Here is a 13,616-nt window from a genome sequence, read left to right as displayed (position 1 = left end):
GAGATGGGATTAATCTTCATTTTTAAAGTTGCTTTGTTGGCAGATGGATTTGACGCCCTGAAGAAAAATAAGAGAGAATGGTACTGCGTTCACCATCCACATAGAGAACTTAACCTCATGTAGGCATGTAGTAGATTTTACTTGTGAGTACTTCGCCGATTTCGGTGACCAACTTCGATGTTAATTTTTACTTCTTTCCACGCATCGTGCATGTGCTCAGCACTCACCATCTACTCACAGTTCACATGTAACTGCGAGTTCCACGGTCTCAAAATTCAGAAACAAACATTGCAGCAAACAAAAGAAGAGAAACATCGACAATTTGGCATGTTGCAAGATCCTTCTGTTGGTCAGATGAGCAACAGATCTTTTCGAGGAACAGAGAAGAAAACTAGGCAAGCAGCACTTGAAAAGAATCGCACCTTTGTGTTCTAAAAAAATATGTAAACGATTGCACCTTTGTGTTCTAAAAAAGTTACATCTTCAATTCATAATCTCATGAGAATCTAGAAACAAATGATGGAAGTATCAAAGAATCATGTAATTAAGTACATCCCTCAGCAAAGTATATACAATTAGTATCACCATCAAAAGCAACCTATACATTCATTTGTATTCACTAACCCAATTTTTTCGTGTGGCCTATTTCTACACATCCGTATAATCAACCCACGCCCCGATCCGACCTGTGCATCCTCGCTAGCTTGGCTAGTGACCGGGCCCCTTGGGGCTGGGCCCGGCCGGCAGCCTCGCCATGAGTATCTCCACCGTCTCCGTCGCCTTCTCCACCACCGCGCGCCGGGTACATCGTCAGGCACGCCGGCGTGGCCTCCTCCCCGCCCCTCCCACCGCTCCCTGGCGCCGGCCTCGCGGCGTCGGCAGCGCTCACGCGGCCAGCAACAAGAAGGACCATCACGAGCACGGCGGGAGCCGCGCGCCGCGTCGTCGAGGAACCCATCACCCGCTCGATCACTGCAAGCTAGCCTGGCTGCCGCGTCGTCCTCCAAGAACCGAACAGGCGAGGTGTGTGCGTACGTGGGCGGCGCGTGTGTTTTTGGCTGAAATGTACGTGAGTTTGTGCGAGCTCGACAAGGATCGGCTGGTGCCGCGCCTCACCTTATAGAGGTGGTGGTGCCGCGCCTTCCTCGTACGTGCAGTGGCCGTCGGTCGGTCGGTCGGTGGCGGGTGGAGCCTGACGCGTTTGCTGATGTCAAGAGCGTGGAACGGTTGGCGCCGCGCGCCATGGAAAGGGAGGGAAGGAAGCCGTGTGAGCGCATGCATATATGGACGGTGGTAGCGTAGTTCGGTGTGTGTTGACCGTGGGAAGGACGGGCGGGTTGGTGTGCGAGTCAAGAACCAAGGTCGTTGGATAGAAACATACTTTTCACTTGTTATCACGCGCACGTGGTTTATCAATTCCGTTTATTTATATTGAGATTTATACTGAAAAAATAGATGAAAAAAATCATAACTTTAGGAACAACCCAGCGTCGAGAAATTGGTTAATCGGTAAAGATGTATGGATCATGATAGAATTTAGGTTATAATAAGACAAGTTAAGGTGATAGATGAGAAGAATCAAAAGATGAATAAGTATCGGATGAAAGAAATAGACGATTGGGATAAATCGTGTGTATAAGCCTATACGGTTTTGTATTTCCCGTCGTTCGACGTTGGACCTGTATACTAGTTGCTTTCCAATTCCAGATGACCGTCGACTCGTGTTATGGAGTTGGGCTTATGCGTCTTTGATTTTGCTAATGGAAAGAAACATGTCAAATTTTGCTAATGGAAAAAGAAACACGTAGTACACACGTGTTTTTGGTTTTCGGGAATCTTTTCGGATTCTGAACAGCTCTTGTGGCCACGTTTCTTTGTTCATTCCGTTGGCAATTGCTTAGATTCCTCTGTAAAGACGACGAGAAAAGGCGTGTGATCGCCTTGCCACCCATTTGGTTCGGTGGGTTGGTTTTGCTCAGTCTTGATTCTTTTCTTCTGAGCAGCTCAAATCTGATTGTAAAAGTGGTCGCGGCCGGATCTAAGAACCGAATCGTTTTTTAAGCAGCATCAATCGATCGACAGAGCAAGAACAAAACTACCGAAAGGTCCAGGTAGCTAGTCAACTGTTCTCTATTGAACAATGGTGGTGTTAACAGTTTTGGTATTTGGAAAGTTAGTTGGGGAATGGGGAGGGTCACAGTTTAAGGGTAGGTATTTGGAAATATGTCAGCTAACTACCGGGATAATCAGGAAGATTTCTAGTTAAATATGTGAGATATAATTTTGCCTAGCATCCCCAAGCTGAATGTTCCATCAATCAAAGTGGGGGGAGGGTGGTAAGGAGATTACGCGCCAATGGAAGGGATGTGGTATTTAGGAAAATCAATCGTTGCCAGAATAAGGTGAGCCATGAGCTAGCGAATTATGCCAGAATTTATGGCAAGTCCATAACCTGGATAGGGCATTCAGCAGAATTTGTAACTAGGCTAGTTCATGATGATTGTATAACCATGGGCCTTGAGTAATATATTCCCTTTCCCCGTAGAAAAAAAAACAAAGTGGGGGGAGGGTGGTAACAAAAACAAGCCAATAATTGCGAATTGAGCGGTCCTTATGGTGTAACTTGTCCACTCAATTTGAGTTCTAGATCTGACACGAGTGCTATTATTTTCTTGAGGTTAAATCTTGAGAGGAATAATACATACATATATGGGTGTATTTAGTGGTTAAAGCGCGTACCCGCGCTACGATGCGGCAGAGCAGTGTACAAGCAAAATTCCTCAAATCGTGTTTCCGTTAATTATTTTTCTCATACACGGAGATCTATTTCTATTGCAGAGCTCACCATTCACCAAACATTCCACAACGGCGGCATTTGCGGTGAAGGGATCACAACAAGGGCCTTGGGTCGCAGCCTTGCTCTCTGGGCACAAGCCTGGAAACATCAACTTCTCATATAAGGGTATGAACAATGCTAGATGCTTATAGCTAAGTGTTTAAAAAAAGAAAGTATTAAGTATCTACATAAAAATTATAGTTTTTAATACTAACAAAGACTATATGTGTTTAAATATAATTAATTATCTTGTTAGTGCTTCAGTTGAGAAAAAAGATTTTTTTTTATAAGCAACTTCTCTAAGCACCTGTTGTACATGCTCTAACAATGGCTCCTTCTGCAACCATCTTGTGCGGCAGAGCAGGGTAGTTCCATCGATGGCCTGGAGCATGTACAAAGAAGGCATAGGAAACTGAAGGCTCAGGTAAAGAACAGAATTTCTCATGATATTATGTCTAGTCAATTTGTAACCATGTATCTTAGCGTGCAGGTCTGTTTAACATGCTCTGTAATGATCAGTATGCCCAAAATTTGCTAATAAATTATGGCTACATTTTCTCGAAGGAGCCTAAGCAGATTCCCCAAACAGGGTTATCTATATAATAGTCAACCATTAGAGAGTGATACAGATTTTCTTAATCCTTTTGCTCCAGGCATTCACATTGGCCTTCTCAACAGGATGAGTGTTCGCTCTCCACTGGTACGCCCTTTATCTTCTGTAGTACCTTGTAATTTTGCATGCAAGGTACCAATTCGCATTTACTTTTTGTCAAAAGTAAAATATACTGTAGCTATTGCTCCGAAGTGCATTGTAAACATCAAGGTAAAGACTTATATGGTAAGATTGTACGAGACTCTAGACCAGGAGCCTCATGATAGGATACATACATCTTCAGACTAGCTAATCCCTAATTAATCATATATATAGGATTAACAAAGAAATATTGATCTAAGAGCAACTATTGTACTTTGTAAAAGATAAAGAACAAATTTTATAGTGTTTGTAATTCTGAACAAGTATTAAAGATTTAAAGAAGTATGAGCAGTATATCTGAATATGGTATGGTGTACTCACAACACAACTAGGTACTTCTTGAGCATAATTTATGTTAAAGCATGATTGTTTTATATGCATTGAAGATAAGAAGCACATGATCTATTGGTAAGGATACTTATGATTGAGATTATGATACTCCAATAAGTACTGTAACAGAACTGTATAGGAGACTTTTAGGTAGTGTTTGGTTGGAGGATAAGTTAGGATGGGATCATCCCAAAGCGACGTCAGAAGGCTTTTCAGGAGCGTGCTAGAGATTTTGCAAATGGGCTGGTGCAGTATATTTCCTCATACCATGAGAACTATAAGTACGTCGTAATTGCCAGCAAAGAGAACACCAATACGACTATCAAGCAGGTAGTCGTTTTTAATCATTGCTGATTGTGACTTTGCTATATCTAGGGGTAACAATGCTATCAGTTTAGACGCCTAAAGCATAAAAGATTACTGTGAAAGTATTAATAAGAAATATTGGTTGAAGCCAAAACAGATATGTAACCATGTAGAACTTTGAATAATTGGTGATAATAAGGGAGAGGATGAGAGAGGAATTTGGGTAAATAATGATTTGACTCTTCTTTTTTCCTCATGCTGACTATTCAAGGGCGGCAATTCATACAGTGTAAGAATAACTCAAAACAGATATCGGAAGGACTAGCATCATCATTTTAGTGGACATTGCTGACTTGCATCTTGAATGCATATGCATATGTTCATAGATATTTGACTCAAATTCATCCTTCTACGCAACAATTGCAAGACCTAATCCCCGACCAACGCCGCATGCATAGCATACATCAGCAGCTCCAGATTGCATATCAAACTTTTTTCCGAAGAACCTTCGAAAAGGGCAGGGAGTTCCTGCAATTCACTAAACAAGAATAGAGTTGACGCAGTTTGTGAGAGAAACCGGACCTAAAAATCTTACAACCACATAATTTATTAGAATGAAAACCGGCGAAAAACCCTGACATCGACAAAAAAAGGCCGAGACGACTACCTAGGGTGACTCACCACTCACCAACAACCTACAAACAACAGAGCCCAATATGAGTCATCGTTGCCAGGCATGTCAGAAGTGACAAAGCAGCTCCGATGTCCCATGGCGGACCTCAGCCTCTACCTCCTTGTCATCACACCCAGATACACAGCTACCACCAACACCAGTGAGAATGAGCTTGCCACATGTCATCATTACCGAGCTTCGTTGCACCCCACGATGAAGCAGCTCTGACATCACTCAACAAGCTCCGTCCACTGCGAAGCATGAGGTGGTTCTGAGGGGGCAGAGGCCTTGTCGAACGTCCTAGCCCTGTGACTGACCAACCCCCAACAATAGTGCGGGACCTTCAATGTGACACTTCCAAAGAGGAAGTGATGCCAAGACGCCGTTGTGCCCGTCCAGGAATTGGACAAAGCTTTCACCTAAAGAGTCCCGTAGGTTGAGTGGGGGAGGCCCCACAATAACGCCCCCATAGAGGAGAGCGGCGTCCGAGAGCGTCACCGTTGTCAGCACCGACGAAATACCGAGCTAGGCTTTCGCCCGGAGCCTTCCCATCCCCTCTGCTGCGAAGATTCGCGGACTACCACCACTGGCCTGTCACCCACCATGGCCTCCACCACGAGCAAGTGGCCATCACCGTCGCCGACGCCTCACGTTGTCAAGGACGTTGTCCCACGCTGCTGGTGAGCCGGCCCCCTTAATGCCCGCGGCAGCCATCCACCAACCAAACCGTGCTTGTCTGCTCCCCTTTCACCATAGCAGCCCCACGTTCGCACCGCCGAGATGTCCCCGCACTCTGGTGCCGCACCTCCCGGCCGCCCGAAGCGCACGACCATCGCCGCACATTGTCGTGCGCACCGCTTAGTCGTCGCCCATCACCATCACCCTCCATCGTCGCCATCGTGGGCGCATGTTGTGGCCCCAATGTCGTTGTGTGCCTTGTGGCAGCGCGCTGCCATGCTCGCCGCCTCGTTGTCACCTACCGTCCCCTTTAGGACTGAGCTCATCCCCTGCTGGATTCGCCGTGGGGACTCTAGATCCGGTTATGGAGGCACCGGAAATGGCCTCCGTCCTCATGGCCACCACAGAAACTTTGCCGCTGCCATCGCCCCGCGTCCAACGCTGCGACGCCCGTGTGCCGCTGCGATCCAGAGGGTTAGCCCCGCCGTCGCCATCCTTGCGGTTGCCGGGCTTTCGATGGTCCGCTCAAGCAGCGGTGAGGTGAAAGGGGAGGAGAGAGGCTGGTGGGTGGCGGGGTGCCTTGGGGGCCACCCGTGCCGCCCTTGGGAACGACACGGGGTTTAAAAGAATTTCTCGTACATGATCAATCTCTCTTACGTGATAACATCATAAAATTCACAAACTTAAACCCTAAGTACTGCAAAAATAACAACACGGAAGCACCAACCATAGCAAAATCACATGGAAAAATCTAGGGTGGGAGGGAGTAGATCCCGTCGGGGACAGAGGGCAAGATAAATTATCGGTCATGCGAACTTGGTGCACATGTCGGCGCCCTTGACCTTGGCGGTGGCTGAGTCGACGGGGAAGAGGAGGGCAGCAACAGCGTGAATCGTGTAGACCACCTCATCGGCAATCACCACAGCAGCATATGGCAAGTTGAACAGATAAATATGGATGTGCTTATTACTTAATATATATGATTTGCGTTGAGTGAATCTAATCACCACGTTGAGATCCATGTTAAGAACAAGTGATAGCCATTCAGGTGATGCTACACGAGATGCATTTGCAGCACCACTATATAGAATTTATTTCTGACAAACACAAGACACAACCCCAAAATCAACCCCTGCTGCAGGAAATGAAAATTCAACTAGCCCCTTATGGACACTTACATTGTTCATTTACATTATGATTCATATAAAAGATATATATAAAAATTATAAAAAATAAAAAAAATCAATAGATAAATAGATATCACATGAAATAAATTAACACACAAGATATTTCATGTTTTCACACCTCCAATGTGAAGCTGCCTTTCCCCCTACCGCAGCAGCAGCCGCCTCGCCCCCAACCACAAGCCCGTAGCCCCCACAAAATCTTCCCGCCCGCGCCCCGGCCACGCCGGATTCCTCCGCGCCAATCCGCGGCGCGCACCTCACGCCCCCTTATCCGCGTGTCACCCTCTCGCGCTGCGCCCCTTTATCCCCTCCCGTCACCCCGCGCGTCTCCTTCTGATCGCGCACACCGGCCCGCCTGATCTCAAGCTCGTTTCTTTCTCTTTAGTTCCACGCCTCGCGCGCGCGCCCGCCGGACGCAGCAGCAGCAGAGATGGCCGCCCTCGCAGCCTCCTCCACGGCCGCCTTCGCCGCCAAGCCGCGCCTCCCGCGCGCGCGCTTCTCCGTGTCCTGCTCCGCCTCCGGCAACGAAGGCGGCAACAGTGCCTCGCTCGCCGCGTCCGTCAAGACCTTCTCGGCCGCGCTCGCGCTGTCGTCGGTGCTCCTTTCCTCCGCGGCCACCTCCCCTCCTCCCGCGGCCGCCGACATCGCGGGCCTGACCCCGTGCAAGGAGTCCAAAGCGTTCGCCAAGCGCGAGAAGAACTCGCTCAAGAAGCTCAACGCGTCGCTCAAGAAGTACGCTCCCGACTCCGCCCCCGCGCTCGCCATCAACGCTACCATCGAGAAGACCAAGCGCCGGTTCGAGAACTACGGCAAGTTCGGCCTTCTCTGCGGCGCTGACGGCCTGCCGCACCTCATCGTCAGCGGCGACCAGCGGCACTGGGGCGAGTTCATCACCCCTGGCCTGCTCTTCCTCTACATCGCCGGCTGGATCGGATGGGTCGGCAGGAGCTACCTCATCGCCATCCGCGGCGAGAAGAAGCCCGCCATGAGGGAGATCATCATCGACGTCGAGCTCGCCACGCGGCTCCTCCCCAGGGGCTTCATCTGGCCTGTGGCCGCCTACCGCGAGCTCATCAATGGAGACCTCGTCGTCGACGACGCCGACATCGGCTACTACTAAATGCCCATGCATGGCTGGTGGCTAGGTAAGCATCCAATGGCTCATGCACAGAGTATCATTGTTTGTTGTCTCAAGCTAGGCTCAATTAGTTGACGATTAATGGAAGATTGATGTGCCACTGCCTTGTGTTCTTGTTTGTGGTTTTGCAGCTGCACACTTGGGCAGTCGGGGAAGATGGCTTTTGGTGTAGGAGCTGATAGGATTATGAAGGAATGGAATCTCTGTTGTATTTAAGAAACTGAAGCCTTGTATAACTGTACCGCTCTCTTGTGTGTATTCACCGTGTTGAAAATTCTTGAGAACAATTTCATGATGCATTCGTTGCAATTCCATGCCTTCGTCATTGAAGAGATACACAGGTTCGCAATTTCGTGTTTTGGCATCAAACAAAGAGACTCAACTGAAGAGAAAGATCGATGGAGTTGTCGGTTCATAAGTTTATCAGCACAGACAAGTTTTGGTTTCGGTGTTCAATACAGCTAAGGTCTGCCACTCAGCCTGAAAGTAGCCTAAGCATATTTTACATGTCCGGAGCACTGGAAACTTGCTGGTAGCACAAGTGGAAACCTGCTCGATTCTACAATATTATAGCACAACAGCTTATTGGGAAGGTATAGCCCTAATATCTTGTAAGAAGGTATATTGTTCGGTATGTACTATAACTACAAATGAGCTTTTCGGTGAGCTATAGCCACCGCTTCGGATCCATATCCAGGGAGTGCCATAGGGCGGGCGCGGGGGGGGGGGGATATTTCCGCGATAGAATAGCTCATTTGTCCTCTATAACAGTGATCAGTCCAATAGACCTTACGGTGAGCCTATAGCAGTGAGTAGCTTTTCAGTATAGATTAATCTGACATATGACAGAAATTCATATGAAAAACATCATATAGCGACGAAATTGATGTATGAGCTGGTGCACGTTAATTGTGAGAAAAGTAAAAGGAGTCCTCGATATCACAGCAGGCAACCCACACACAGCAACTTGATGATCGCCCAAGCGGTCATGCACAAGCGTGCCCGCTGCCCATGCCGGTGCTAGAGCCATCTCGCTCATGATGGAGCAACATCTCACCACCGAACACCGGAAGTTCGGCACCATCCCATCCCTCATGTCCATTATGTCATTTCCTGATTTTGCACCAGCATGATAAGTTTTTAATTTATAATCATCTATGTCCTTTTTTGAAAGCAAATAAGTCTCTATCTCACTTCTTTTTATGTTGGTCCGATGGTGTAGAAAAATAGTACAAGTGTCATGGTCAACTTTTAAAAATTGTTCAAAAGAATTTGATCTTCTAACTCATCTTGGCCTGATGAACTAGATCAAATTGCAAATGTTCCATATGTATTAATATAATGCGTTTCACATGTCTTTCATTTAGTATTGGACAATCAATGGGTACAAAAAATTTACTTCCTCTTCGTACATAACCTTGATCCTCCTATATAGTACGCAAAAGAAATATAATAGTTTCCAATTTAATCTTGTTTAAGTCATCAATGTTTGTTAATATGCAGGATTACATTTCTAGAGTGGATGGATCTGTTTGGTAGAGTTTAACTTCAAGAATTCTTAGAGTTGGTCATCTCTAGCTCCATAAATTCTTAAGCTAGAGCTGTAGAAAAATTGAAAGTCTTTGTTAAGACATCTTGTTTTTATTTTATATAAAAACATATATTTAAACCACTTTATTTTATCCTATATAAACTCTAAATTGTATATGGATTTTAGAGCTGAAGCTCTCCCAGTCGGGTGTGATCGTTGTCAAGAGTGCTTTATATGTTACAGTAGTACACTTATCTAATATTTGATCACTGGACTATTTGTGGTATATTCCTTGACATGTGAGGAATTAAGTTTTGGCATACTGAGTCATCCGATCTTTCCTGTTATCTCAAGCTCTTACAACTTGGAAGGACAGCAGCAGCAGCACGCAATAATTAGGAGCCACTTCAAACTGCAACCAACACAAACATACTTGATTAGACTTCCCTAAACCAACCATTAATCTAGACACAGAATAGCACTAGTGTTCACGGTTTCTTTAGTTACCACGCTCCGAGATCAAACCGCCTCGTAGGTTGTCGGCGCGACGGTTCTCGAGCAAACGTGTCCATGGAGAACGCCGAGTGCAGCAGCTTCGGCTCCGAGCGCACCACCCGTAGCAGCGGCGAGGAGCCGCCCGGTGGAGAGAAAGGCGGCGAGGGGGACGGGGACGGCGTGAACGCGTACCTCTGGAGCCCCGGCCCGACGCTGACCGGCAGCGGCGACGGCGGCGTCGGAGGAGGAGAGGAGGAAGCGGATGCCACGCTGCTGCTCATGATCTCGGCACGGCACGTCAATTCGCTGGCAAATGCGAGTGGGTTAGGAGATCGGACGCCGGGAGAGAACAGTGTAGAGTGTGGTGGCTCTGTGTTCACGGCATATTGTAGCGTATCTATTTGTGCTTGTTGAGGTTCAGGCCAACTACGAGTCAAGATCGTGTCAAATGCTAGTGCATGCTACTGCACGTGAAGAGCTAACTTTCTGGTGCCCATCTTGGCTAATGTTGGTTAATTTCTTGTTGTTTGTGTCACATGAACTAATTGTTATGAATTCTCTGGAACAAAGAGTACACCTATCAGTCAGTCAGACTGACAGTCATATTGCACTACTGCACATCGAAGTGCCAAAAGGTAGATACCGAGATAGAGGATTTGTTCGGCAGAAATTTAGTTTCTAAGCTTCACCATAGATTTTGAGATTGTAGTTTAAAATAAAATAGTTTAAATATCTGTTTTTAACTTAAAATAGGGACAAGTTAGCTCATCTATATACTCAGTATATACATAACTCTAACTTTATAAATTTCGCATAGTGGACATACCTCGGGTCTCTGAAATAGAGAATGATATGCTTGTGGAAGGTTTTTTTGAAAAAGAAGTAAAAGATGCGATATTCCAAATGGAACACAACAAAGCACCTGGTCCAGATGGGTTCCCTGCGAAATTCTATCAAGTCTTTTGGAAAGTAATCAAGGCTGATTTGATGGCCTTATTTGATGACTTCCATAAGGATGTTTTACCTCTTTTCAGACTTAATTTTGGAATAATTATTTTACTACCCAAAGTTAAGGATGTGGCAAAAATACAACAATATAGACCTATTTGCCTTTTGAATGTTTCCTTCAAAATCTTCACTAAAGTGACTACAAATAGAATAGTTGAGGTTTCACAGAAATTAATTAGATCGTCTCAGACAACATTTATGCCAGGACGGAATATCTTGGAAGGGGTAGCCATATTTCACGAAACCATTCATGAGATGCATAGGAAAAAGCTTAGTGGGGTGATTTTGAAACTAGATTTCGAGAAAACCTATGATAAAGTTAAATGGCCTTTCCTGCAACAAACGTTACGTATGAAGGGTTTCTCCTCTGTTTGGTGTTCATGGATTGAGCAGTTTATAACTGGGGAGAGTGTTGCAGTCAAGATCAATAATGATATTGGAAGATATTTTCAAACAAAGAAAGGACTGAGGCAGGGGACCCCCTTTCACCTATTCTCTTCAACATAGTGGTAGATATGTTAGCAGTTCTGATTGGTAGAGCCAAATAGGCGGGTAAAATAAGGGGAGTTGTGCCTCACTTAATTGACGATGGACTATCCATACTACAATATGAAGATGACACAATTCTTTTTATGGAACATGATATTGATCGATCTAAGAATATGAAGCTTCTGCTATGTGTATTTGAACAGCTTTCTGGCTTGAAAATCAATTTTCATAAAAACGAATTGTTCTGTTATGGGGGAGGCTAAAGAGTCTGAGAAACTATACTCACAGGTGTTTGGGTGTGAGATGGGGAACTATCCCTTTAGATATCTTGGCATGCCTATGTATCACAAGAAGTTAAGTAATAAGGATTGGCGAATAATTGAGGATAGATTTCAGAAGAAATTGAATAGCTAGAAAGGCAAACTTTTGACTGTTGGGGGTCGCTTAGTACTGATTAATTCAAATTTAAGTAGCATCGAGATGTACATGTTGTCCTTTTTTGAGATTCCTCGCAGAATTCTTAAGAAATTGGATTACTATAGATCACGTTTCTTTTGGCAAAGCACTGAGCACAGGAAAAAGTACCGTCTGGTGAAGTGGGGAATCTTATGTAGACCTAAAGACTAGAATGGCTTAGGAATAAAGAATATTGATGTTCAGAATAAATGCTTGCTTAGTAAATGGCTTTTAAAGCTTATGAATGAAGATGGGACGTGGCAACAACTGCTGAGAAAAAATATTTAAAGAATAAAACGATAGGAGAAGTGACATGGAAACCTGGTGATTCTCACTTTTGGTCGGGCCTTATGAAGGTCAAAGATCAATTCTTAAGATTGGGATCTTTTCATCTCAATAACGGTACTCGAATTAGATTCTGGGAAGATACTTGGCTTGGAAGATCAAGTCTTCGAGATATTTACTCACATCTATACAGAATAGCCAAAAAGAAAAATATAACTGTTGCAGACGTGTTAAAGTCAGAACCCTTAAATATATCCTTTCGTAGGGCTCTAGTAGGGCGTATTTTAGATGACTGAAATTTTTTGGTCTCAAAATTGGCTTTTGTGCGCCTTAATGATCAAGATGATGTGTTTAAATGGTCTGCAAAATTGTCTGGAACTTTTACGGTACAATCTATGCACAACTTGTTTTATGAATCAGGGTTTCCATGGTATATACTGTTTTTTTGAGGAATTTAAAAATTAAGGTTTTTCTTTGGTATTTAATTAGTGGGGTCACTCTCATAAAAGACAACCTTCTTAAGCGAAACTGGTATGGTAGTATCCAATGTTGTTTTTTAATAGCAAGGAGACTATCCAACACTTGTTTTTCGATTGTCAGTTTGCCAAGTTTATTTGGAGAGCGGTGCGGATTGCTTTTGGGATTACACCTCCAAAAAGTATTTCACATGTTTTTGGTAACTGATTATGCAAAATAAACCAAAAGTTGAAATCCCAAATTTTGGTTGGGACAAGTGCTTTATGTTAGGTCATTTGGCTAACCAGGAATGAAATTATTTTTGACAAACCAAAGCCAAACACTTACATGCAGGTAATTTTCAGGGGAACGCATTGAATCCGATAGTGGTCTTTGCTACAAAAGAAGGACGCAAGACACCAAATAAAGTAGGCGTGCCGTATCCTGGAGACTACGATAATAGAGATTTTCGCTAAGTATTTGTGGATGTTTACTTAGGAGGCTCGGACCTTGAAGTTGCCTTTTGATCATATTCATGTTTGTGTTTGGGTCCTTTTTAGTTTTGCTATTTGTTGGTCTTTTTTCAGCCTCTAGCTGAAAAGTTGTAATAATAGGTGGTTATGTGCATACTTGTACTGAGGCCGAAATAAAATCATTTCCTCATTAAAAAGTTATACATCTCTAAAAATTCTTAAGCTGAAGCTCCTAACCGATTAGCTACGTTTCAGTACAATAGTGTCGTGTTGCACAGAGCAATATCTGCACAATGCTTTGTATAGATGGTGGCACGGGAAAACGTGCACTAGCTCTGCCTTTCTAGTAGGTGTATACATGGCATCTGCCGATCTGGGTCGCTGGGTGTGCTCTGAATCATCCATGGCAACGATGGCGACGATGGCGAACTTGGGATATACTGATCTTCTTTTGAACAGGATACGTCGGATATAATCAAGCGTTTGATTTGGTTGATGGGACGGGTGTGCAGAAACGGTCT

General features: G+C 44.8%; 1 protein-coding gene across 1 annotated transcript; it reads left to right on the top strand.

Annotated features, from left to right (window-relative positions):
• The first annotated feature begins 7,079 nt into the window (after positions 1 to 7,079).
• LOC133901991 (photosystem I reaction center subunit III, chloroplastic) lies at positions 7,080 to 8,197 on the top strand. Its single transcript, XM_062343553.1, has 2 exons — positions 7,080 to 7,909; positions 8,034 to 8,197. The coding sequence occupies exon 1, from the start codon at positions 7,195 to 7,197 to the stop codon at positions 7,882 to 7,884; it is 690 nt and encodes a 229-aa protein (XP_062199537.1). The 5' UTR covers positions 7,080 to 7,194; the 3' UTR covers positions 7,885 to 7,909; positions 8,034 to 8,197.
• Positions 8,198 to 13,616: the final 5,419 nt, after the last annotated feature.

Source organism: Phragmites australis, chromosome 20, assembly GCF_958298935.1.
Source record: "Phragmites australis chromosome 20, lpPhrAust1.1, whole genome shotgun sequence".
NCBI lineage: Eukaryota > Viridiplantae > Streptophyta > Magnoliopsida > Poales > Poaceae > Phragmites > Phragmites australis.
This window is presented reverse-complemented; position numbering and strand designations above follow the sequence as displayed.